At 49.1% G+C, this 25,711-nt stretch overlaps 2 protein-coding genes across 4 annotated transcripts in view; one reads left to right on the forward strand and one right to left on the reverse strand.

The window, feature by feature from the left end:
* Nucleotides 1-180: 180 nt before the first annotated feature.
* Nucleotides 181-18,757, forward strand: Abcg8 (ATP binding cassette subfamily G member 8). Of its 3 annotated transcripts, none has more exons than XM_041631159.1 (13): nucleotides 181-306; nucleotides 4,123-4,227; nucleotides 5,936-6,092; nucleotides 9,383-9,621; nucleotides 9,971-10,103; nucleotides 10,183-10,452; nucleotides 12,571-12,733; nucleotides 12,810-12,890; nucleotides 13,747-13,946; nucleotides 14,488-14,564; nucleotides 15,142-15,409; nucleotides 16,924-17,051; nucleotides 17,123-18,757. In XM_041631159.1, the coding sequence occupies exons 1-13, from the start codon at nucleotides 244-246 to the stop codon at nucleotides 17,258-17,260; spliced, it is 2,022 nt and encodes a 673-aa protein (XP_041487093.1). In that variant the 5' UTR covers nucleotides 181-243; the 3' UTR covers nucleotides 17,261-18,757. The 3 variants fall into 3 exon arrangements, with proteins under 3 accessions (XP_041487093.1, XP_041487094.1, XP_041487095.1); XM_041631160.1 differs by having other exon boundaries at nucleotides 193-306; nucleotides 4,126-4,227; XM_041631161.1 differs by lacking the exons at nucleotides 181-306; nucleotides 5,936-6,092 and having other exon boundaries at nucleotides 4,130-4,227.
* A 3,846-nt stretch (nucleotides 18,758-22,603) lies between these two features.
* The window catches only part of Lrpprc (leucine rich pentatricopeptide repeat containing), an 82,600-nt gene continuing 79,492 nt past the window's right edge, over nucleotides 22,604-25,711 (reverse strand). Inside the window, exons 37-38 of the mRNA XM_041631059.1 lie at nucleotides 24,684-24,826; nucleotides 22,604-24,234 (exon numbers count right to left, since the gene is read on the reverse strand). Of these exons, the coding sequence (XP_041486993.1) occupies nucleotides 24,178-24,234; nucleotides 24,684-24,826 (200 nt within the window). The 3' untranslated portion in view covers nucleotides 22,604-24,177. The remainder of the gene's footprint in view (nucleotides 24,235-24,683; nucleotides 24,827-25,711) is intronic.

The raw sequence follows: 25,711 nt of genomic DNA on the forward strand, positions 1-25,711 counted from the left end.
ATTTGGCCACCCATGCCATTATCTGATGTACCTTTAGCCAGAGTGTCCTTATCTCGGCAATAGGCAGAACACACAGTGTGTTTGTAGGAGGGCTTGCCAAAGAGGAATGCTGGGAGAAAGGGCTGGCACAGAGGAGGGTACAGGTGGCCTAGCTCTAAGAAAGGAAGACAGAGAGAGCACCGGCCCGCCAGTAGCAGGGAAGGCCCACAGGAGCCCCACAGAGGGGCACAGACATCAAGGATCATGGCTGAGAAGACCTTAGAGGAGACCCGGCTATGGAATGAGCCCATACTTCAGGATGCTTCGGTGAGTAAGCTCAGCCACCTTGTGGGGTGGGGTCAGGGTAGAACTGGCCTTTCTTTCCTACCTCAGGAGTGCTAGTCCTAATTCACAACCTAGACCTCAAGTAAAATGGAAATGGGGCAGCAGGGGTCTGTCTCTTCAGCGTTGAGAAGCTGACGGGAAGCAGGTTCAGGAGCCAGGAGACCTCTGAGGTCACTTCTTCTTGTGGATGACTGGGGTTGATGCAGTTTTTCAAATGACATTCCATCACAGAAATTCCCACATAAGCTAGAACTTTTCTGAGGGAGGGTTGGCCCATGTGACTGTCAGGCCAAGAATCTCAGTGGCAGTCGAGACGCAGAAGAGAGAGAAGATGGCAGGTGGCTTTTATGGGAGCACAGAACCCTATGCTTGCGCTCCTTTGAACTGGGAGAGAACTGGCGTGAACAGGCAGCAGCCAGGTTGCTGGGAAGAGGAGGTTCAAGGCTTCCTTCCTCATCAAACCAGATCAGAGTTAGCTTGAGAAACAGCCTCTGGGTGGGGCTGTGGGTGGGCTTTGAAGCAGAAAGCACTATTGGAAAACAGCAAAGAAGATCCCACCCCTAGCTTCCACATCCCGCCCACTTTTCTAGAGAGGAGGACAAGAATGAAATGGCCACATCCGACAGGGAGGCCACAGTTCCCTGTTCTGGCTGAGGTAGAGCCACCTGGGATCGACCAGTGCAGGCACTGCTATCTAGCCAGTTCTATTTCCCCAGCAGCTGCCAACTCTACTGTCTGAATTCGCCACGAGGGAATAACTTCCTCTGCCGCTGGGAACGGCCATGCCGACTTCCTGATATACAGTCGGTGGTAGCTTTGGAGTCTTGCCCTTCAGGTTACCACCACAGCCTCCAAGGCAAAGAACTGTCAGAATCCTAGCTCCCAAAGTGTGCCCAGGTCCTGCTGCTTACAAGTCCCTCTTCTCGGGCCCTGATATAGCAGGTGCTCTGTGGTGGCCTGCCACTGACAACCACGGGGCTTCGTTGTCAATGAGACTGGCATGCCCTGTGCCACTGTATTTACAAGTCGTTCAGTCAAGCTAAAAACTGTCCAATGGTTTCCACCCTTTCTCCTCTGCATGTAAGCTTAGAAAATGGTGGGCTTCTTGAGGCGCTGGCTTCTGGTCCATGCCATCCCCAAGCCTTTTTCTGCCCACCCAGCATCCCACTCTACAAGAAACGCATACAGGGGCCACATACCTTTTCCACCCACACTCTAGTCAGGCCTGCTACAGACAGCTGCACCGGAGTCCAGCCTCTGAGCATGTCCCTTAAGTGGCACTGCCCATACTCAGAGTGGAGGCCTGGGAGGAGCGAGGGGATCAGGGCTGTGTATGCAGAGAATTCTGGTATTGCTATCAGGGTCCACAGGAACAGGGACAGGAAAGCCTGGGTCTCAGTAGAGACACGTGAGACCATATTTGGAGGGGTCAGCAGGGGGTCAGTCATGTGCCTTGGGCTGGAGACTCACCCTGTTGGTCCCGGCCAGCCACAGCCCTTCTGTGCATTTCTCCCTCTTTGTCTGCGCCTCTGACTCGGGAATTTAACCGGAAGTTAATATGAGGAGACATTACACTGTACCCCGAAGGAGCAGAGCTGGGTACCTACAAATAAACCCGCTTCGCTTTTTTAGGGTGTCACCTGTCACACATGCAAATGACGTTCTGACAGTCACACTGATTAAAGTGTCAGCCGACTAGATATTTCAGTATTTGAAAGATACAGAGAATGTGTCAAAACCTCCGGAAGAGTCAAACAAATCCTTCCTGGGTGCCAAGGAAAATATTTTAAAAATGGAACGGAAGCCATCCATAAGCCAGACGTGATTTTTTTTTTCTTTCAGAAAGCTGAGTTGTCAGTGTGGCTCCTGGAAAGCCAATCTCTCCATGGTGGCTGGGGTCTGTGGGTTTGGGTGAATCAGAGGAACAAGTTGGGCACTGTTCAGCTGCATCCCTCTGTCCTCTCTGTCCCCCTAAACCACAGGATGTCACGCCTCTCAAGTCACAATAGCACAGTAACTCACCACCACCACACCAGACACAACTATCTAGTGCCCCTCTCTCAGCAGCCCCTCCACCCGCGAGCCCAATGGGAACTCTGTGTCTACAGAAGCATCTAAAGAACTAATTCCTATCCGATGTAAATCAGCTAAGTTCTCTCCTAAAGGTAACTGATTTAAAGACAAGAAAACCCGGGGCTGGAGAGATGGCTCAGTGATTGAGAGCACTGGCTGCTCTTCCAGAGGACCCAGGTTCAATTCCCAGCACCCACATGGCAGCTCACAGCTGTCTGTAACTCCAGTTCCAGGGGGTCCAACACTCTCACACAGACACAAATGCAGGCAATACATCAATGCACATAAAATAAAAATAAGTTGTTAAAAATGAAAAAAAAAAAGGTTGGAGAGATGGCTCAGTGGTTAAGAGCATTGCCTGCTCTTTCAAAGGTCCTGAGTTCAAGTCCCAGCAACCACATGGTGGCTCACAACCATCTGTAATGAGGTCTGCTACCCTCTTCTGACCTTCAGGCATACACACAGGCAGAATATTGTATACATAATAAATAAATAAATATAAAAAAAAGAAAAATGAAAAAAAAACAGAAACGAGAAAAACCTAGGGAAAGGGGATAAGACTCTGTCCATACAGTGCTTGGCCTAGCATGCTTAATGCCATAGATTTGATTACACAACACAGAAAACCCAAAAAGCAATCCCACTACAGCTCTTCTGCAGAGAGCAAGATCACATCACATCACTAGTGCTGAGAGGGGCAGGCGAGGGGGTGGGGCGGTCGGATGCTGGGCATCAGAATGAGATGGGAGACAATGTTCTGGTGTTCTGAAGCATGTGATTATACTTTACACCATTTTATATATTTTTATATAACGATCAGAGAATGGGGCTGAAGAGGTGGTTCAGACGTTAAGAGCACTTGCTGCTCTTACAGAGTACCCGAGTTCAGGTCCCATCTCACACAGGATAGTTTATAACCATCTGTAACTCCAGGTCCAGGGGACCTCTTTTGACCTCTGAGGGTACCAGGCACATATATATATATACACACAGGCAAACACACACACAAAATAAAATTTATTTCTTTTTAAATTTCAAAATAGATGACCAGAAGAATTTGATGGTTTCCAACATGAAGACATAAATGGTGGAAGGGTCGGGGGTGCTAAGCACCCATTTGAACATTACACGTTGAACACATGTATCGAATGACCACACAGAAAATCCAAATACACCACCACCTCCACAGTAACAACAGCACGGTCAATGTGGTAATGAGGATGGTGATGGTAGGGGCTTAATCTGAAATGTAACCAGAAGGACATTCAAGAGCTTGGTGTCACAAAATCCCTTGTCAACATAAGATGGGTGACATCACAGATACTTAGGGGCCTCGCTGTTGTCTCTCTCTTTCCCATGCTGTGTCTATCTGGTGGTAGGTGACAATAGGCCAGATATGGGAAGTGAAAGTCAAACATGGGTTTACTGGCCCCAGCTGACAGGGCTTCCCGTCTGGAGTGGCATTCATCTTAAACTCCGTGGGCTCAGGTGCCCGAGGCTGAGGGTCTCTGAGGCTAGAGCTGTCCTGAAGACACTCCTGAAAGGAGATGTGCCCCAACAGTGTTCCTGGTTTCCTCAGCCCTGGGTACCACCTGCACAACCCCACCTCCTGTCGGTGTGGGATCTCGGCCTCATTGCCTGCAGCTGCCTGTGCCCCTCAGGTCTCGCCCCTGCCCCCGTCTTCTATGTCCTCTGAAGGAACCCCTTACCTGTCATGACTCCCAGCAGGGCCTCCAGGACAGCTTGTTCTCCTCTGAAAGTGACAGCAGCCTGTACTTCACCTACAGTGGCCAGTCCAACACTCTTGAGGTCCGAGATCTCACCTATCAGGTAAGGGCACACGCCCGAGTTGAGGGGAGAGGAGTAGGCACGGAACAGAGTGTGCAAGGAAAAGTGAGCGCACCCTGTCTACCTTATGCAAACCCACCTGCAACTGGAGGTGTGGAAAGGGGCGGAGGCTCTGGGAAGTTGTCAAGATTCACCATTAAGACCTTTGGGGAATGTCTCTGGAACTCCTAACCTTAAAATTCAAAATCACTCTAAACATATATATATATATATATGTGTGTGTGTGTTTATCATATACATAATATGTGTGTGTTTATATAACATATGTGATATGGTTATATTATATATGTGCTATTATATTATGTAAGTATAGTATAGTATAGATAGATAGATAGATAGATAGATAGATAGATATCATAGGGTCTAGGGTGATGACCCACTCAGTAAAATGCCTGAGGCACAAGTGAAGGCCTAAGCTCAGATCTCCAGAACCCACAGAAGAAAAGCTGGCCTGGGTTGCCACCATGTCTGCAGTCCCAGGGCCAGGTGGAGCCATAGAGCTCATTCAATTGTTCCAGGTTCAGCAAGAGACCAGGTCTCAAGAGTAAGGTAGAAAACAATTAAGGAAGACAGCGCCATTCGTCTCTGGCGTCCACACACACATATGCAAGGTGTACATACCTGCAGAAAACACACACAGTAAAACACAGTGTCTCCACATACTCCTTGCCTGGCTTCCCACAAAGTCAACATCTTGCAAACTACATTTTAATGACCAAAACTAAGAAATTAACAACAGGTTCTTTTTTTTTCTTCAAAATTGTTTATTTATATTTTATGTATGAGTACTCTGCAAGCCAGAAGAGGGCGCCAGATCTCATTATAGATGGTTGTGGCCACCATGTGGGTGCTGGGAGTTGAACTCAGGACCTCTGGAAGAGCAGTCAGTGCTCTTAACCTCTGAGCCATCTCTCCAGCCCTAACAACAGGTTCTTAACTAAACAACAGAATTTATTGAAATTTCATCCTTTTACATCTATCTATCTATCTATCTATCTATCTATCATCTATCTATCTATTTATCTATCATCTACCTATCATCTATTCATCTATCTATCTATCTATCTATCTATGGTCTCTTTTTATAAAATATGTTGTCCTATTACAAATAAAACATCACGAATGAAAAGGCTACCATGGGAGGGTCTCAGGCATGCCCTTGCAGAATCCATTGACTCCCATCCCCCCATTTCCCCAGGAGTAGACTACCTGCTACCCAAGTAGGATGGTGAACTTCAGAGTCCCAAGCTGGCCTTTTAGTGGGTGTGAGTTAGAACAAAGGAAGGAACCACTTTGTAACCTTTCTCTGCTCTGCCACGCCCTGTAAACTGTGTGAGCTTGAGTAAATTCCTGAATTGCTTTGAACCTGGTCTGTGAAGCAGACGACAGTACCCACGCCATACACTTGCAATCAGCAGGAGACGGGATAAATGATGTAATCACTGTAACGCCTTGCAGGTGGTAAACACTTTCTGTTTTCTGCTATTTCATACGCTTTCTGGTCCCCTTAACTCTAGACTTGAACAGGATGGTGGGGTTTCACGGCCATGCTGGGTAGGATCTGGGTGCCTCAAGATCGCTTACGTCTCGGAAGCATGGTATCTCCTGAGACACAGGAGAGCTAAAGAGAAGCTGTGAAAGCCCTCTGAACCCCTCAGCTTCCCCGGGCCCTTCTAACCTTTCCCCACAGGTGGACGTCGCCTCTCAGGTGCCTTGGTTTGAGCAGCTGGCTCAGTTCAAGATACCTTGGCGGTCTCACAGCAACCAAGACTCCTGTGATATGGGAATCCAGAATCTGAGCTTCAAAGTGAGGAGTGGGCAAATGCTGGCCATCATAGGAAGCTCAGGTACCAACAGAGGCAGTTGTGGGCACTGACGTTTTTCTTGGGACACAGAATAGCCTTCGGTCATGGGTCCCTCTGGGACAGAGTGGAAGCACAGGTCCTGGGTCAGGCAGACCTGGGCTCAAATGTCGCCTCCTGCACCCACTAACTCCTGGACATCGCTGCTCTTGTGAACCTGAGGGTGACTCTAATCTACCTGGAGCTGCAGCCATAGTGTCTGCCTCCTGTTAGCCCTGGACTCAGACAGGCAGCTTCAGAACACGGTGTTCCTCCACAGCCAGACTCTGGTCATGGCCAGACAATGACTCGGCAGAGCCCCGACTCCACTGACCCCTCCACAGTCCCAGCATAACCTCTGACTACCTGCAAAGAGCCAGACCACTGGGGTGTCTCAAGCAAACACTTGCACAGGCCAAATCTGAGACTACAGAACCTCGCGGGTGTGCGGGACTCCTTTACACGGCACTAGAGAGAGTACTTTATACCTTTTAATTAATCATTTCCAGGAGGAAAGATTACTCAACACTTCGAACATCTGTTCCAAGCTTTTACACTCTCCTGATAGATCTGTTTACTGTCTAACCAAAGATCAAATGAGCTGCGATATGTAAACGCACTTTGTAACTAAAACAAAATGCACACTCATTCAGCCCCTCTCACCCTGGCCCTGACCCTGTGATTCTGATCTAAACAAGAGAGAGTATTTTGGCTTAACATGTCTTTTCTTGTTGTATCTGACTTTTGGGTGCATCCAGGAGACACACGAGCCATTACTCGGTCATGACAATGAATATTGGTGAATACTTGTCTACTTGGTGCACTAGCCAGCAGCATCCTTGGTCCATATAATAACACTAGCCAGCAGCATCCCTGGTCCATATAACACTCTAGCCAGCAGCATCCTTGATCCATATAATAACACTAGCCAGCAGCATCCCTGGTCCATATAACACTCTAGCCAGCAGCATCCCTGGTCCATATAATAACACTCTAGCCAGCAGCATCCCTGGTCCATATAATAATACTCTAGCCAGCAGCATCCTTGGTCCATATAATAACAATAGCCAGCAGCATCCCTGGTCCATATAACACTCTAGCCAGCAGCATCCTTGGTCCATATAATAACACTAGCCAGCAGCATCCCTGGTCCATATAATAACACTCTAGCCAGCAGCATCCCTGGTCCATATAACACTCTAGCCAGCAGCATCCCTGGTCCATATAACACTCTAGCCAGCAGCATCCCTGGTCCATATAACACTCTAGCCAGCAGCATCCCTGACTTCTAATAAGGAAGGTGAACTTCAGAGAGGCTGAGCAGGAATCATATTGAATAATGTCCAGGTTTAGGCTCAGCATTGCTTGACTTCTAGATCATGTGACTGAGATTGTTGGACCTTTCTTAGAAGGATTTATTCATTATATATACTTCCTGTGACTTTAAGTACCTTAGTTAGTATCACACACAGAGAATATGAATATGCATACTATCCAAAATAATTTTTAATAGATTCTAAAAAATAGCTCCAAGCATCTACCTTGTTCTGTAGAATCAGCCATACGAGAGGATTTCCCAGTTACTGTAGTTACTGGCAAGGCTATGGCGGTCACAGTATCAGGCTCTTGAGTGCTGTGGCTCTTGAGAGAATGTTAGCCCTACAGCACCAGGCACCCTCTGCTGCAAAGGCTGCCTCTGCCTTTTGCCACAGTTTTGCTTAGGAAATGTGATCTTCCTGACCTCTGTTTGGGATCCCTGGTACCCGTGAATGCTGGCACAGGCCCCGCACACCCAGAGCCTGTAGTCACTGTCTAGCAGGGCTGACGCCTCTCTTTCCGACTCCTCCTGGGGATATTTTGCTCAACCTAACTTTTCAGGAAACCTTCCAGGCACACCCAGTATGTAGCCAACAAGCTGCCCCCAATTGCTGCCCCTTACACCGAGCACGAGGATCACAGACAAAGGCCTCTGGGCTCTTGGATTTTACAGGCGGCGTGTGACATGTGCCAAGCAAGACTCGTCATATACTGTAGGCATTTGCCTTGTTTACCAAAGAAAAAAAACAGCTATTGATTTCATAGAAGACTCCGCAGTGTCAAACCTTTCCTGGGAGGCCTGGGCAGAATGTCCCCAACTCCAAGATAGAAGGGTAGTCTCCCAACTTGAGGTGGGTTCACAGCACAGTTTAAATAGTTACAGGAGAGCCAGGCAGTGGTGGTGGTTCATGCCTTTAGTCCCAGCACTTGGGAGACAGAGGCAGGTGGATCTCTGCATTTGAGCCAGCCTGGTCTACAGAGTGAGTTTCAGGACAGCCGGGGCTACACAGAGAAACCCTGTCACAAAATGACTAGGAAATTAGTTCTAAAGGAGTGAAAATCTCACCCAATGCTTTAGGGGACTTGCTCCAATATAATTCCTCTTTTCCAAATGAATACACATCAATACAGCGTTCAGAGTGAATGAAGGGCTAATTTTTCTTTCTTGTTTTTTAAGGCAGAGAAAAAAAGACGCTGATTTTAAAAGTGAGAACAGGATATAGATACATTTGGAGTTTATCCATCAGAGTGCTTGAAAATGACGTACTATCTAACACCTGTTATTTTTCCCTTATATTTCTCAAAGTAGAACTAGTTTTTGAGATTTTTTGTTGTTGTTTGGAATTTTTTGTTTGTTTGTTGGAGGCAGGGTTTTCTGTGTAGCCCTGACTGTCCTGGAACTTGCTCTGTAGACCAGGATAGTCTTCAACTCAAAAATCCACAGTCCTCTGCCTCCCAAGTGCTGGAATTAGAGGCATATGCCACCACCGCCGCTGTACACTGTAGTCTTCAAAGACAGACTACGAGTGTTCCAAATTAGTCATTTCCACAAAGCCACTGAGGAGCCAAACGATGATGAAGGATGAGATGTTGCCAAGGTTTAGTTTCCAGCCTTAAAATGCTACACTTTGCAATTAGCCCCAGCCTGGCTCGGGAGAAAGCCATTGGTTAGCAGTGGAAGGCGAAAGTGTAGCAGGCATAGCAATAGGCTTGTAGCAGTTGGGACTCCAGCCTTCTTCTATCTGAAAGTGTACTCCCCCCCGCCCCCCGCCCCCCGCCCGCTCAAGCTGGCTGCAGAAGAAAAGCCTGAGGTGCACCTGCAGGACCGTCACATACAATCTACTAAGACTGTTTATTTCCCCTGAGCAGAGTTGCTTCTGTAGAGCTGTCCTGGTGCTTGGAGAGCGCGGGGGAGGGGTAGTAGCTGGCAAGCTGGCCCTGCAGAACCTCTGCCCTCGGGGGTGTCTCTGGCTTTGCAGGCTGCGGGAGAGCCTCACTACTAGATGTGATCACGGGCAGAGACCACGGTGGCAAGATGAAATCGGGACAGATCTGGATCAATGGGCAACCCAGCACGCCCCAGCTGGTGCGGAAATGTGTGGCGCACGTGCGCCAGCAAGACCAGCTGCTCCCTAACCTGACTGTCAGAGAAACGCTGGCTTTCATTGCCCAGATGCGCCTGCCCAGGAGCTTCTCTCAGGCCCAGCGTGACAAAAGGGTAACCAATGGGTGATCCTTGGTGGCTGAGACTTCCCTGCTTTGCCAGAAGACCCACCTTACACGCCAATGTACTTAGCCCCCATGAGTTCCCTTTCTGGACCTTGTCAAATGGGTGATAAGTGTGCGTTTATTTGTGTGAGGGTTTTTGGGTGCTTCGTGTGAGTTGTGGGGGGCGGGGGAGGCTAATTATGTGGCCTCTATAACCCAGTCTGGTTCCCAATACCCAGCCTGTGCTCTCCAGGCTGAATCTGCTCAGAACCTAGGGACATAACAATGGGGGCGAATATGCTGCTGGGGAAACAAAGTGTAGCCCTGGAAGCCTGTATGCTAAGCCTTGTCTCCCTCAGGTAGAGGACGTGATTGCGGAGCTGCGGCTGAGGCAGTGCGCCAACACCCGTGTGGGTAACACATATGTGCGTGGGGTGTCTGGGGGTGAACGCCGGAGAGTGAGCATCGGGGTGCAGCTTCTGTGGAACCCAGGTGAGGCTGGAAACCAGAGGGAAGGGGCCCTGAGACGGCATCTTGCCTGTCATTGGGGCTCACGGCGCAATGTCCGCAGGAATCCTCATTCTGGATGAACCCACTTCCGGCCTTGACAGCTTCACTGCCCACAACCTGGTGAGAACCCTGTCCCGACTGGCCAAAGGCAACAGGCTGGTGCTCATCTCCCTCCACCAGCCTCGCTCTGACATCTTCAGGCTGTTTGACCTGGTCCTTCTGATGACTTCCGGCACCCCTATCTACCTGGGGGCCGCGCAACATATGGTGCAGTACTTCACAGAAATTGGCTACCCTTGTCCTCGCTACAGCAACCCTGCCGACTTCTACGGTGAGTGAGCGAAGCCAGTGGTCTGTAGCCTGGTGCACAACCATTTGCCGGCACCCCTCACCCGAGCAAAACAAAAGAAAACGAAACCATAGAACAAAATAAAGCAAAATGCTTACTGGAAAGATGCACCGGAGATACTGTTCCACATACCTCCGGTGAGGAGGACCCAGGACAGAGTGTTAGCATTCCAAGGAGAAACGGGTCAGTTTACCAGGATCAAGAGCAAGGCATGAATATGGCAATCTTCTGACTAATTGCCCCTCTGTGCAGGATAGGTTAGGAAGCGGTATGCAGGTGGGTGGGGTGGAGGTATAATTCAGGAAGTCTTGGATCCGTTTGTACGGTTGTGGTCTTTATGCAGTCTGCAGGAAACAGTATATATATATGCCTGTGTGTGCCACAGAGGCAGGCAGCATAGAAAGCACGCCTTTAATCCCAGCACTCGGGAGGCAGAGGCAGGCGGATCTCTGTGAGTTCGAGGCCAGCCTGGTCTACAAGAGCTAGTTCCAGGACAGGCTCCAAAACCACAGAGAAACCCTGTCTCGAAAAACCAAAAAAAAAAAAAAAAAAAAAAAAAAAACCAAAAAAAAAAAAAGAAAGAAGGACCCAGGACAGTGGGTCTCTGAATACAGACTGCTTACTTGGTCACTGCCTTACCTTTCTTTGGGGTCCCAGGCACTGAAGAGTCCATTAAGAGCGCTACGAACCACTTCATTCATGGGAGCAACGGTCTTTTCAGGACACCCGCCAGTAACCCCCTCCCCCCCAAGACAGCTGAGGAATAAACAGCCTGGGTGGACAAGTGACCACTGTACCAGACGCAGGCAGCAGCTATAACCAGTACCCTAGGTGACCAAGAACCCCAGCTTATTTCTAGGATGGCAATGTATGCACCTTCATGGTGTCTCCAAGGTCAGCTCTGTCTTTGCATACGACCCGTGGAACCTTGCCCCTGGCCTACTGTGTTCTAGCAGGGCTGCCGGGGCAGACCAGAGCTCCCCCAGGTGTACCCGGCCCCAAACCTTGACTCCTAGCCACGCCACCCACACGGCCATCCTCAGCCACCCAGGAGGAAAGGTCATTCCCCTGGCTCTCTGCCCTGTCCTATGAACTCATGCCCTCAATGAACTCGCAGAGAGGTCAACTCTCCTACCCATGATAATCCTATATTCAGTGCCCACCCATGGGTCACGCTCTGACCGATGACCTCAAATAAGCGGGCAGAGGACAGCTGCCAACCTGCATACCAGGGAAGTCTGAAGTGAACCTGGAAGGGCTGCCCCAAGCCTGGTGTCCATGGAAGACTTGAAAACGTCTCTTTCTGTTATTATTTGGAGTGAGCAGGGCTAGGGTCCTTGTCTACTAGGCCCGGGGCAGGATCTAGGATGCAGGAGCTGTTCACATGGAGCCCAAGCTGCCCAGAAAATGTGACATTTGAGCTCTCGCCTACCCCTACCGAGGAAACCTGCAGGGTTCATAGTGACCCTCCCACAAATGTTCTTTTCTTGTGAAGTGTAATGAAAGCAGGCTGGTCCTGGCTGTGACTGGTGGACCTGGCTCTTTCTGGTACTGCAGAGACATTGGAGGGAGGGTAGAACCTCATGAGAAGAGGGCTGCAGGATGGGTCTGCCACCCGCAGTGTGGCATCTTCTCAGGTTCAAAAGGTTGCTCCCAGTGATCTGGCTCCCCAACTGGGTGAGCTACCCTAGACTCCCTTGGGGAAGAGCTTAACACGGGCAGTGTGACCACTGAACTTGGCTAATCCCCAGCACCCTGGTCACTGGGAGGTCAAATTATGACTTTACGATAACAGGTAAATATATATACGGCTGGACTTAGGCCCGTTGTATACCTATGATGAGGCACTTGGCCCCAAGGGCACCCGCCCACTCCAGAAATGTCCCTGGGTGTGGGACTGGGGCCTGGGGCCAGGGCCTCTGCTTTTGGCCACTTCCTGATCTGTGGCATCTGCTTATGTGGTCAGATCTGGGAGAGCAAGGGAAGCAGGTTTCTCTGCCTCTCTGCTCTGACCATTGCATCCAAGCTCCTTCTCAGAGGGTGGGAGAGCTGAGCTGCCAGGGACGAGGCTGCCTATGGCCTTATGTCTTCTGCTTACAGTGGACTTGACTAGCATTGACAGGCGCAGCAAAGAACAGGAAGCGGCCACCATGGAAAAGGCTCGGTCACTTGCAGCCTTGTTCTTAGAAAAAGTGCGAGGCTTCGATGACTTTATGTGGAAAACAGAGACGAAGGAACTCAACACGGGTACCTACACAGTCAGGTACAGTGGGTCAACTGCCTGAGTGGGAAGCCCTCTGTGGTGTGCCCCAACCTGATCACACACTGTTTCCCAACAGCCAGACCCTCCCACAGGACGCAGGCTGTAGAGCTACTGCTAAGCTGCCTGGAGCGATACAACAGTTTACCACCCTGATCTGGTAAATGTCTCCTTCTCTCTCCCTGCTCACCCATGCCTCTGAGGAGCAAGTGAGGGAGCAAGCAGTGTAATTGTGTAAAAGCCAGCATCCCTAGGACCAGCTTAGCTCTCCTGTGACATGGAGCACTCCTGATAATCTTACCGTCTAAACAAAACCAAAATCTCATTAGTGGCAATCATAGAAACAGCCACGTAAGAAACTCAGATCCGGGAAGGGCAGAGTCCCCACTATCCCCCGCTCAATGAAAGCTTGAAATCAAGGTGCACCCACCACAGCTGTCTTTCTGGGGGTCTGCACACACACAGGCACGGAGCAGGTTCATGTATTGTTTAGGAGACAGTTGGTCAAACCAAGGTATCATGTTCTCTCTCGTCTCTGAATAGAGTACCGTGGCTTCGCCTCTCGTACACTCCATTCTGTTTGGATGGCCTCTTTGCTGGGGGGCTTTCAGCATCAAGAGACACACTGCGGCCAACATCTGTATGACATACTTGATTTTCCCCTGTAGTAAACGTTTTGTTGTTGATAAAAGTCATCATTCACCAAGTATGGTGGTGCTTGTCTGAAATGCCAGGTCTGGGGAGCACATGAGACAAGGCCACCCTGGGCTATACAGCCGCAGACCCTGACTCAAACCCAAAACAAGAAGGATGCCTCCCAAAGGATAATCCTCTATTCAGTGCCCACTTCTGTCGGTTTTCTCCCTTAGTTGTCATGGACATTCTGCGGTGGGCATTACAGTCCACATTCTACACATGAGGAAATCAGGTTCCTGGCAATGAGAGGAGCTTCCTAAGGTCGTACAGCTCTGTATGTTGTTCCTTTGACACTTCTTTTTCCTTCCCTCCTTTAAAAGTCGTCAGATTTCCAATGACTTCCGAGACCTGCCCACCCTGCTCATCCACGGGGCGGAAGCCTGTCTGATGTCCCTCATCATCGGGTTCCTTTACTATGGCCACGACATCAAGCCTCTCTACTTCATGGACACGGCAGCCCTGCTGTTCATGATAGGAGCGCTCATCCCTTTCAATGTCATTCTGGATGTTGTCTCCAAATGTGAGTGTCACCTACTCTCCTCCCCAGACTGTGGCTCAGCTGGACAGAGGGCATCAGCCTCCCCCTGCGCTGGTCTGAGGCTGATCCCTGTGCTTCTCCCAGTGCCCTGGGACAATGTCTTTATGCAACTATTTCATCATGCTTGTGTGATAAACGCAGCAGTTGTTTTGAAAGTTTTCATGTTTATATTAGCATGCAAACCATGGTGTCTTGGCTGTTCCTGTCCTCGCAGGATTTATGCGTGGCAGTGACTTGCTGCAGGTGCGGACCACCTGGAGTGGGATGTCTTCACCGTGCCTGTTATTTACAAAGCATATGAACAAATTCAGAAAGCATAACTAGTCTTCCCCCCAGTGCTGGGGATTAAGCCTATAGCTCTGTGCATGCTGGGCAAGTGTTCTGCCGCTGAAGAACACACCAGCTTCAGGTCACTGATTTCAATGATACATTACCAGAGACAGATGGCATTCCGAGGGACGCAACATCAGTAATACTATAGGTGATCTCCGTTCATTCATTCCCTTTTCCTCCCCCTCTTTAGGTCATTCGGAGAGATCAATGCTGTACTATGAACTGGAAGACGGACTGTACACTGCTGGTCCATATTTCTTCGCCAAGGTCAGGGCGGATAGCAAGTGCTTCCGGGCATTGCAAAAAAGGGTTTTGTGGAAACACCCAGCCAAGTAGTCTCTGTGGCAGCAGATACCGAATTCTCTAGAAGAGCTTCAGAGACTTACTAGTCGTTACATGGTCCACAGAAAGGCCGGGGCTGAGAAGCAGAAACGAAACGTTTCTGGGTAGCCAGAACCAAGAGAGAAAGAAGTGGGCAACACCAAGCAATACCTTACATCTCCAGAGCCCTGAGCAAGCCAGGCAGGTGTTTCCAGGAAGAGGCTCAGAGAGGTCACTTGACTCTCATAAAGCTACACAGCTACCGGGTCTGGGCAGGAAAGGTGGAGAATTGAGCCAGGTCTTAGCAGAGTTTATATGCCAGCTGCCTCCATGGAGCAGAACCCTGGAATGCTTCTGCAGCAGAAACCCAGGGAGAGGTCAGGTTCATGGGTCTTAACCTGCCACCCCCTTCTTCCCTGAGAAGGAGCCCTGGCATCCTAGGAGTTGCCGCTACTTAAACATCTTAGGATAATGGCAAACGGGGGTGTGGGCTCCGTATTCCAGCAAGGGCTGTGCTTTGCAGGTCCTTGGCGAACTGCCTGAGCACTGTGCCTATGTCATCATCTATGGGATGCCCATCTACTGGCTGACCAACCTGCGGCCACTCCCTGAGCTCTTCTTCCTACACTTCATGCTTCTGTGGCTGGTGGTCTTCTGCTGCAGGACCATGGCCCTGGCTGCCTCTGCCTTGCTGCCCACCTTCCACATGTCCTCCTTCTTCTGCAACGCCCTCTACAACTCCTTCTATCTAACTGCGGGCTTCATGATAAACTTGGACAACCTGTGGATAGGTGAGACCTGTGCCCCTTTGTGGACTTCATGACAAACATGGACAACCTATGCTCTCCTTTGCCTGGCCAAGCCTCTGTGACTGGTTAAATCCTCATCGAGAGATGGAAGTCCATCAGTTAGGTGTCTCTCTATGCCTTCGCCAGCTGTGGGATAGACGACACTTCCCACAACCCTCACACATACCCAGAAGTCACCCTGACTCCCTCCCTCACACACCCACCAGTGATCCAGGCCTGAAGTATCCCCTTGGTTTTAACACGGCTCTGGCCCTCATCATTGAACCCTGGGCCAACAAAAGAGTCTGGTCTCTCAGGGGCCTTTGCAGTGTTCAGAAAGACAGAGTGAGATTTCCGAGGGACAAGTCCCGTCCCTCTTTTGTCCAAGGCCTCTCAGAGCTGCTGGCTCTCTGATGTCCCTGTGCGCCCCCCTTCCCAGCTCTTGTGAAGCCTCTCACTGTGAAGCCTATGGGGCCTCTTTTCCACATTCACCATTGCCAACACTGGCTCCTCAGCTAACCTTCCCTGACATCTGGGTGAGGACTTGCAACTTCCTCCTCTCCTAGGAGAGTGTTCCCCAGGCTCAGGATCCTCCTCTTTCAGTAGAGTGCTCCCCAGGCTCAGGATCCTCCTCTTTCAGCAGAGTGCTCCCCAGGCTCAGGGTCCTCCTCTCCCAGTAGAGTGCTCCCCAGGCTCAGGATCCTCCTCTTCCAGCAGAGTGCTCCCAAGGCTCAGGATCTTTCTCTCCCGTCAGAGTGCTCCCCAGGCTCAGGATCCTCCTCTTCCAGCAGAGTGCTACCCAGGTTCAGGGTCCTCCTCTCCCAGTAAAGTGCTCCCCAGGCTCAGGATCCTCCTCTTCCAGCAGAGTGCTCCCCAGGCTCAGGGTCCTCCTCTCCCAGTAGAGTGCTCCCCAGGCTCAGGATCTTTCTCTCCCATCAGAGTGCTCCCCAGGCTCAGGATCCTCCTCTTCCAGCAGAGTGCTACCCAGGCTCAGGATCCTCATCTCCCAGCAGAGTGCTCCCCAGGCTCAGGATCCTCCTCTCCTAGCAGAGTGCTCTCCAGGCTCAGTATCCTCCTCTCCCAGCAGAGTGCTCCCCAGGCTCAGGATCCTCCTCTCCTCGCAGAGTACTCCCCAGGCTCAGGATCCTCCTCTCCCATCAGAGTGCTCCCCAGACTCAGGATCCTCCTCTCCCAGCAGAGTGCTCCCCGGGCTCAGGGTCTCTGGTGTGGGGCTGGTTGAATATACGCAGCATAATGAAATGGCTATCTAGAACTGGTCAGGACCAAGCATGTGAGTCACCCCTCCTTGGCCTCATCAGCACAGTGTCCCCAGCCACAGACATTACTTTTTACCCCCCCCCCCCCCGTCTCTTTTGTCCCCTGGTCCTCAGAGGACTCTTCTCCTGGCTCCAGCCAGCATGACTCCTCTCTCTAGGAATGGTTGGAGACTTAGCAGGGCAGTCAGAAATGTCAGCAGAGACAGTGTAAATAACCAAGCTCTTGCTGTCTGTCTTCAGTACCAGCATGGATTTCCAAACTGTCCTTCCTCCGCTGGTGTTTCTCGGGGCTAATGCAAATTCAATTCAATGGATACCCTTACACAGTGCAGATCGGCAACCACACCTTCACAGTTCCCGGAGAAAAGGTAAGTAATGAAGGCTGGGGATTCCCAATTCAAGGGCTCCTGAGAGGAGCTCACCACGTTTGTGTCCGCAGATGACTGAAATCATGGACCTGAACTCGCACCCACTCTATGCTATCTACCTCATCGTCACTGGCATCAGCTGTGGCTTCCTGTTCCTGTACTATCTGTCCTTAAAGTTTATCAAACAGAAGTCACTTCAAGACTGGTGATGCTCTGTCGGTGGGACCTTTCTCCCAGGGCTGACCGCCTCCCGCTGACAGCAGTGAGGACAAAGATTACTCAGATCCCAGCAGCGTGCGCCCCTTGGTGCTGCAGTGGCATAGGTCAGCCACAGGATGGCAGTAGAATAAAGACAGTTGAAAGGGATTTTTGATCACTGGCCTGGGCTTGTGATGGGAGAAAAAAATGGGGACTTGGTGGCACCTGCAATGTTGCTCATTTATGTTCGTTGGTTATATCTTTATGTAAACAACCCAGTATGGAATGGGAGCCAGTTAGATATAAATTGAATAGCCAGGCTATGCAGAAATTTCTGGAATTTCTATCAAACCAGAAAGAATAGTGGTTTAATAGTAAAATGCTCAGCTTTATTGCCCACCATCCTCATACCCTATGTTAAGCCATTCCCACTACAGAAGGTGACCTAAAACAGACTAGCAAAATGCCATCTCTTGTCTTTGTGTGGATCCATAGACTCCAAACCCCAAAGATGAACAATTAAGAGCTATTGAACGTCTTCTCCATGGTTGCTGTGTGGTGGAATAAAAACATCCTGAGGTCTTTGAGGGTCAGAGAGCAAAGGCCAGGCCTGAGATACTGGTCTTGGATTTCAAGAAGCTTCTAGAAACAGATTACAGAGGTTATGCCGGTCCAGCCAGGCCTCAGAGTTGCACCCCAGTCCCACTGTCTGGGTCTCAGGATTAACCTTAATTAACCTTTCCTAATGGCCAGCGGATGGATTGCTTGAACACCCAGGCTATATGCTATACGCCTGTATCGAGGCGCTTCTGACTCAAGGCACAGGGATGGGAGGGGGTTGTTCCCACAGGAAAACTAGAGTCAGGCACTGAAAGAAACAGTGACAGGGTGTTTGCGGCCAAGAGAGATGTTCTCCCCCAGTCCCCCAGAGCCTATGTCTAGTGTGGTCCCTGGCCAGCATTAGAACATCACTGGTTACAGATGAGAGAGGCAGAATCCCAGGGCCACCCAGACCCATGGACTCAGCATCCGTGTGTTCAGGCTACCCTGTGACTTAAGTGCAGACCTCAGTGTGAGCAGCGACTGTCCTTCCCAGCACCCAGTAGACTCCGGGAGTCTGCACAGTCCCATTGCCACCGTTCGGTACATAGATGCCACTCAAGATCCAAAAAGAGATCCAGTGTTCTTCCTCCTTATCCAGACCAGAGTCAAGGGCACCGTTTGATTGTCATGTCTCTTTGGTTTCTCTCAGTTTGGAAAGCTCCTCAATGCCCCTGACTCTAGGCTTGGGTTTATGTGGTGTATTTAAGGATTAAGTCTAGGCCGGGCACTTTTGGTCAGGATACCGAGAAATGGCATTGCTTTAATGCGTCACAGTAAGCGGCGTGTGCTTTCCACTTGTTGCACAAGGAGGCGCACTTTGGTGGCCTGATGGAAGCCTGTCTGTCGGACTCCCACATGTCCGTGTTTCCTCCTTTCATAACGAATAAACCTTTTGAGTGCCAGTGCCTAGAAACTGTTTATTGCTCGTTCTTCATCAAGCTTTCCTTTTACTTACCGAGTTATTGGCATAAATTATATACTTGTGGAATCCCATTTTAATTCAGCAAGCTATAATCCATTGCTATCATTAATTTTGATGCTCAGGTTGTCCCTGACTTGACCAGTGGAACGCTCAAGATGGCTTCTGCATCTTCTTAATCAGGCCTCTGTCATTCATTGAGGGCCCTGACAAAATGAAGTATTTGTGGTATTATCTTGCATTTCCCCAGCCCAGTCCTGGAATTGGATGTTTCTCTGTAGACACTTAACTCTTTTTAGTGGGGAATGATAGAAGCCTGGACCCGAGGGATTAATCTGTTCTGCTGCTGCCCGTTACTGCATCAGGGCTCTCCACTGGCAGAATGAATGAACACATGTATGTGGGGGGGCATGTGTGCATATGTGCATATGTGCAGTCACGGTCATAACTGCATGTAAGTTCATCTTGACTGGATGTCAAGAATTTGCCATCCAGTGCTAGCTCTTCTCCTTCTGTCTTCCTGTCTCTGGGAGACACCTGGCTTTGGTGTCTGTGTCCCTCATCTGCTGAATCCCGCTTGTACTGTACATCCTGTCATGGTTCTCCTGTGTGGACAGTCTGCTCACTCTACATGCACAGAATTCCCTCCCTAGATCCCAGCTCTGTTCTGGTTAGGTGACCTGCTGTCTTTAGGCCTGGATAGAGAGAGTGGGAAGGGGAAGGTTGGAAGCCACTGAGAGATGTCATCTGACTTTGTGAGTTTGCCACTCCGTGTGTTGTGGTACCCAGAACTTGGAGCACAAGAGATGCTGAAACTCAAGACAGCTACTGGTTCTTTGGAGCCTGTCCTCAGAGCAGACCTCCATCCTGTCTCCCCACACAAAGGCCAGTGCCTATGCATCTCAATACTCTAACTTCATGGGTTTGTGTTGTTGAAAGTGTTTTCCAGGGCACACAAGGCCTGGGAAGAGAAGGGCCAGGGCCCTAGGGACACCCTATATCCTTCAGTGATCCCTTATCCTGCAAAGCAAAGGAGCAGAATTTTCTTGTGGGCTGCGAAGTTTTGCTGCTAAGGATCCATATTTTGGGCTTTGATAGCTATATAGCCTGTCACAATCTGTCACCATTGTTCCGGTGTGAAGGCTGCTTCAACCATAGCAGTGTGTGGAGGGTGTGGATGTGTTCCAATAAACCAGCTTACACAAACACACAGCTGCTGGCTTTGGCCTGAGGCTGCAGCTTGTAGACTCCTGATCCGAAGACGAAGGTTTTGAAATTTACATTTTAAGCTCTCCAAATTCAAGTTACGCTGTTGATGGGGGGGATACAACAATTAAACCGAAAATAATCACCTGTGTTGACTCCAATAGTCCTTGTGATTTTTTTTTAAACCGCTCTTGTTCTTTAAAAGATTACTTAAGACATAATCTTTCCCCAGGTTGAGCCAGTCCACAGAGGTAGATCTCCTGCTTGCTCTTGTTTTTCATTCATTCTTAAAAAGCTCTTGATCTCAGATTAAACCATTCACATACAACAGAGATATTGAAAATTATGTCAAACTCAAGTCCTGTGGCCAAGGGTTCTTCCAAAATTAAATTAGTCACTTAGCAGCGTTTAGCCCAGCACAGGGGATCAGCTTTAGTGCAGACTCACCATAAGGCTGAGCTGGCTGCAAAGGAAGCAAATTCTTGGGACAACACAGCCAGTGCCTATGCCTGAAACGTTCTTAGTTGCTAATAGTCTGCGCCAGTCTCGACTCAGACGTCACTTGTGTCTGATAAATTGGTTCTTCATCTAGAATGGTCGAGCTGAATAGCTGGGGTGAATAATTTGGTGGCAGAGAAAGTAATTAACAAGTTAGACTCGAGCCCCAACCCTGAAACGAACTTTCAGGGTCCTGATCCAGAGCAACACTGTGTCCAGGTTAGAGGGCAGAGAGCAGACTAATCACGAGAGGGAACTGTCCAACACGTGCAAACCGGGACCCTCATAAACGGGAATCATGGCCTTGAATCCACGTGACTCAGCCCAAGCGCCCTACTATGAACCCACTAGTAGGTCTGCAGAGCACTGGAACACGGGGCCTTGGAAATAGAGGTGAATGGTTCCAAGGTGCTGCCCGGGGTGGGATCAGTGAAGATGTTAAGGACCAAAGCAGTGAAGATGTTAACGAGCAGGAAGTCTGGATTCTAGTCTGTCTTACCTGGTTCCGATGATTCTATTCTTTATGCAAAAAAAAAGTGACAGCTGAATTTGCTAATGCAGCCATTTTCTTCATTTGTACTAAGGCCGCATAATGTGGGCTTTGTAAGTCTGCTGGCCTGAAAGCAGGATACATTTCTAATGGAAACACTCCCACGCATGATTGTACAACAGCAAAGCGATAAATTACCGTGATTTTGGACCTCCTGTGGCTCCCAGTTCCACCACGCTGGAGGAAATGTTGCTTTTGCTTAGAAACTCTACAAACATATTTTTTTTCAGAAAGGCAAATATTAAATGAAAATTGCCCTGAAAGCCACGAGGAAAAGCATGCAGAACGTACACACTGCGGACTGGGGACGGGAATTATGCCAGGAAGAGTGATTTGCGACATAAAGCTTGCTTATAATCCACCGGGACTCATAAACTTGATTCTACTGGGCACTGGATTAAATGGAGGATTGTTTTTTCTCATTACAGTGAGGTGTTCAAAAGTGCAAACATTGCATTATTGTGAACACTGTATTGTTTTGTTGTTTAAAGAGTTCACTATTTTAGTCTGCTGTATTTTTGTATTATCATAGGTATTTTTTCCATTTTTTTTAGAGCCGGGGTCTGTGTACCCATGGTTGTCCTTGACAATACCTACCTGCCCCTGCCTCCCAAATGTTGGGATTAAAGGCATGCATAACCATGCCTAGTGGGAACAATGTTAAAAAAAAATGTTTTGCCTGCATTTAAACACACCATGAGCATGCAGTGTCCAAGGAGGTCAGAAGTGGGCTCTAGAGGAAGTTTCCCACATGGATGAGTAAGGATGCTGGGAACTGAACCCAGGTCCATTGCAAGAGCAAGTTCCCTTAAGCACCAAACCATCTCTCTAGCTCCAAGGAAAAGCCTTTTAACAGTCTTGGCCATCTGATTTAGTGCTGTGAACCTACGTAAATGGACTTGTTTTTTTACCCTGACAATCAGGCAAGACAGGTGCCTGACATGGCAGTCGGTGTTTAGTGCTAACAGCATAGAAGTCATGGAACTCACTACAGAGAATCTAATCCAATGTTATCCTGCAGGTCCGAGGATAGACTATGGAACCAAAAGCAGAGTTCCCAATCTGTCCAGGTTTAACGGGAGATGCACGCAGCCTTGGGCAGGTAGTGATGAGGGCGCCCTCGTGGCACATGAGTTCTGGAACCATCTCTCCAGAGCTGACAGGCATCTGCCCCTTCACCGAGTGTCAACATGTATCAGAACTGCTATTTCTCAATTCTTTTCATTGAGACCGTTTCTCTACGTAATTCTAGGTGTCCTGGAACTATGTAGACCAGGCTAACCTGGAACTCACAGAGATGTTCCTGATTCTGCCTCTAGTGCTGGGATTAAATGTGTGCACCATCACACCTAGCTCAATTTCTCCATTCTTGGCAGCTTTGTTCCTCAGAAATCTCAGACACAGTTTCTCCTCAGCACAGTGGGAGACTCACTGGTTCTCCACAAGCCAGAAGAGAAGGAAGCTCCCTGTGACAGAGGTCAACAGACCAGGAAGCTCCCTGTGACAGAGGTCAAACAATTTCTAAAAATCCAAGACTATAGGCCTCATATATTTGATAGGGTAAAAAATGGCAGTTCATTAAGTACTAAAATACACTTTATTCAGAGAAATTCCATTTAAATTATATTGGTTTTTGGTACATGAACATATATATAAAATACCACACTTTCCAAAAGTTTACAATCATGCTCCTTTTTAGAATCCACAACTTAGTTTACTCTGTAGCTCTATTTCAAAGTAGATATGATATATTGAGGAAGCATTTATAAGTCACCTAGAATACAATTATTACTCTATAAATATTAATATTCAAAATGGGAACAAAACTAATGGTAAAGATATTTGAGCAGGCAATCTTTTTAAACATATATTCAGAATGCTAGATGGGGGCGCCTTTAACACCCATTTATTATTCCAGCGAATGTGACTGCACCTCAGGTTTCCAAGGATGGCCATAAAGTTCCAATTGCTCCCCAAAGCTGTATGTATATCACCCAGGTGTGTCAGTGAACAAGGAAACGTCCGATCAATTCCTTTGGGCTGGCCTAACTGCAGAACTAGGTCAGCTTTGGGGTCACTGGCCACGGGTGGGTAAGAGAGGCTCCTGGCAGGCCAGACAACGGCTCAACTACACATGCAGGTCCTGTGCTGTATAGCAGGAACGGGAGCAACCTCGGCGGTGTCTTCTAGGCTGGGAATCCAGGCTGGTTTAGTGTCTGGTCCTGCATCTCACTCCACAAAGCCAAGTGTCAATGAGCACAGCTTGTCCCAGGCACAAGCACACGCGTGCACACCCCCCCCCCCAGTTTCTCTCCATCCACCTTCCTTCCTGTGCCTCCACAGGTAGACACTGGTTGAACACTGGAGGGTGAGTTCCATAGAGAGGGGACAGCACGAACAGCAAACAGCACCCAAGTCCTGTCCTGTGGCCCGACAGCCTCTTAAACAGTGGGAGTGTAGACACCCAGTTCAAATCAACGAGGAATACAAACTGAGGTGACTTTCAAAGAAACATTTCCAGCATCACCTCCTCCCCTATACTGGGGTGTCTATTACCCGAGAGGGGAACTGTCACGCCTATCTGAAGTCTGCTTTAAAGCTACAACGGACACGTAGATTCTAGCAAGTGTACGGACAGGGAATACTGACTGCTTGTAAACTTCATTACAAACCAGTATTTTACTTATTCCTATAAATCGCATGTCCAGTTTGTAAGTTTACAGTTATGAGTCTGGTGTAAGGTGCAACTTGGACTAACAAAATCCCGAAACCAAAGGAAGTCAAAACCAAGATTTCATGTTAGGAGCTTCGAGAAAGCCCCATGGCAGAAGGGAGAGGCTGTGAGCTGCAGACACGGCCACAGCATGGCCCCTCCGCTCTCAGTTTCTCCCTGGAAAAGCACTGCTGGATATGAAGAGCCATCTTAGAGAAAGGAGCAAGAGGTCAGGGACCAAGTATATGCGCTCATTGGTGACATAGTGGACGAGTATTTACACATAGAAACACAAATTCACTTTCACTTCTTTATTTTTCCTCAAGTACATTTTAGAAATAACATTTAGACACAGGCATTCTCTCTCTCTCTCTCTCTCTCTCTCTCTCTCTCTCTCTCTCTCTCTCTCACACACACACACACACACACGTTGCTTCTTTCATGAAGGGTTTTCCTTTGCTTCCTTTAACTGCTTCACATAGAATTCAATGCTTTCCTGTAAGGAGAAACAGAAATTACAGTTACGAGCAAACAGCGCAGACTCAGACCACAATCAGTGTAGACAGGTGGCCAAGGCAGCTTGAACCAAGGTTAATCACCTGCTCTGTAGGGCTTCATGTTTTGTGAAATGCCAAATTCAAAAGCTTCAAGTTCTGAGCTAAACCAAGGCTAAAGTTCTAGCTCAAGCAGAAACAAGAGAGCTACTACCTAAGAGAGTCTGGTAAATCACACCTGGCTGGAGGTCGGGAACACACCTTTCATTTACCCCAAGGCTATTCCACTCCAGCCCACAGCTACTGCTTAGGCCCCAGCCCTCCCAAAGCTCTTCTTCAGAGGCCTAATTTCAGTAATTAAGTATTCAACCTGTTTTCTCTTCACACCCTTGGTGTTCTTAGGCACACATAATCTGTGAAGCTATTTTCTCTCTTAATTAAGAGTACTCACAGGGGGCTCTGTGAAGGGGACTGGCTCGCCAACATCTTTGAGCAAAGTAGCATAGCGCTTCAGAAACAAGTCATCCAGCTCCACGTTCTTTGCTGTCAAGTGCTCGTACAAGGCTTTGGCGGAGGTCACATCTTTGTCTAAGGCTGAAGGAGTTGCAGGAGAGAGATGAAGGCAGGTGGAGAGAGCCATCATTCCTCCCACCGGCACCCTTTGTTGCTAAGGCTCTCTAGGATCCAAGACAAAGGTAGGGACGGCTCCAGCAGGAGGCCAACCAGAATCTACAGACTGCTCACTCCTCCACACCCTTCCTGCAAAGCCACTAGCTGAGGGGAAGGAAGGGCAGGCCCGGAAAGCCTGAGAAGCAACAGGAATAGTGCCAGATGGATCTAGCTGAGTGATCTCAAATCCTCAACTATCAAGTAAGAGGCTGTGAGGAGAGAGTGAGGGGAGGAAGTGACCATCGCAGAAGCTGGAAGCTGTTGAAGCTCAGTTTCTCAGTGTCAACCCCCCCCTCCCCCCAACCCTCACTCTGCCTACTCCTGACTAGGGCTTCTGGCCTGGCCTGCTCAGCTGTCCTGCCACAGCACAACAGGGACCTGTCTTAGCTTCTGATACTATTTATGTTACTGGCTTCAGGAAGTCTAGGATTCCAGCTGCAAGATTTCATATGGAAAAAAAGAATCTATTTCCTAGCTCTGACTGCTAAGCCAATTGCTCTACCATAGATTCTTCATTTGCTGCAGTGAGCAAGCCTGTGGGCCATACATGGATGGACAGGCAACCATGACTTGGAAATGACAGCATTTTATCTTCCTAGTGAGAAAATCTGAGACTGCCCCTTTCATGTGAGTGTCTGACAGAGGACAAGAAGGAAAAGGATGGAGTTCCAAATGGGACAGGTTGACCCTTGATCACAGCGGAGGTAGGTGGGGCTGGCACTGACAAAAGGCCAGCATTTCCGGCTTGCAGGCTAGGGCTGGTCCCTACCACACGTCCAAGAGAACTTCCAGGTCTGTCTGAAAGCCTTG

Source organism: Microtus oregoni, unplaced genomic scaffold (assembly GCF_018167655.1).
Source record: "Microtus oregoni isolate MIOR12 unplaced genomic scaffold, Mior012 000036F_ref0000092, whole genome shotgun sequence".
Taxonomy (NCBI): domain Eukaryota; kingdom Metazoa; phylum Chordata; class Mammalia; order Rodentia; family Cricetidae; genus Microtus; species Microtus oregoni.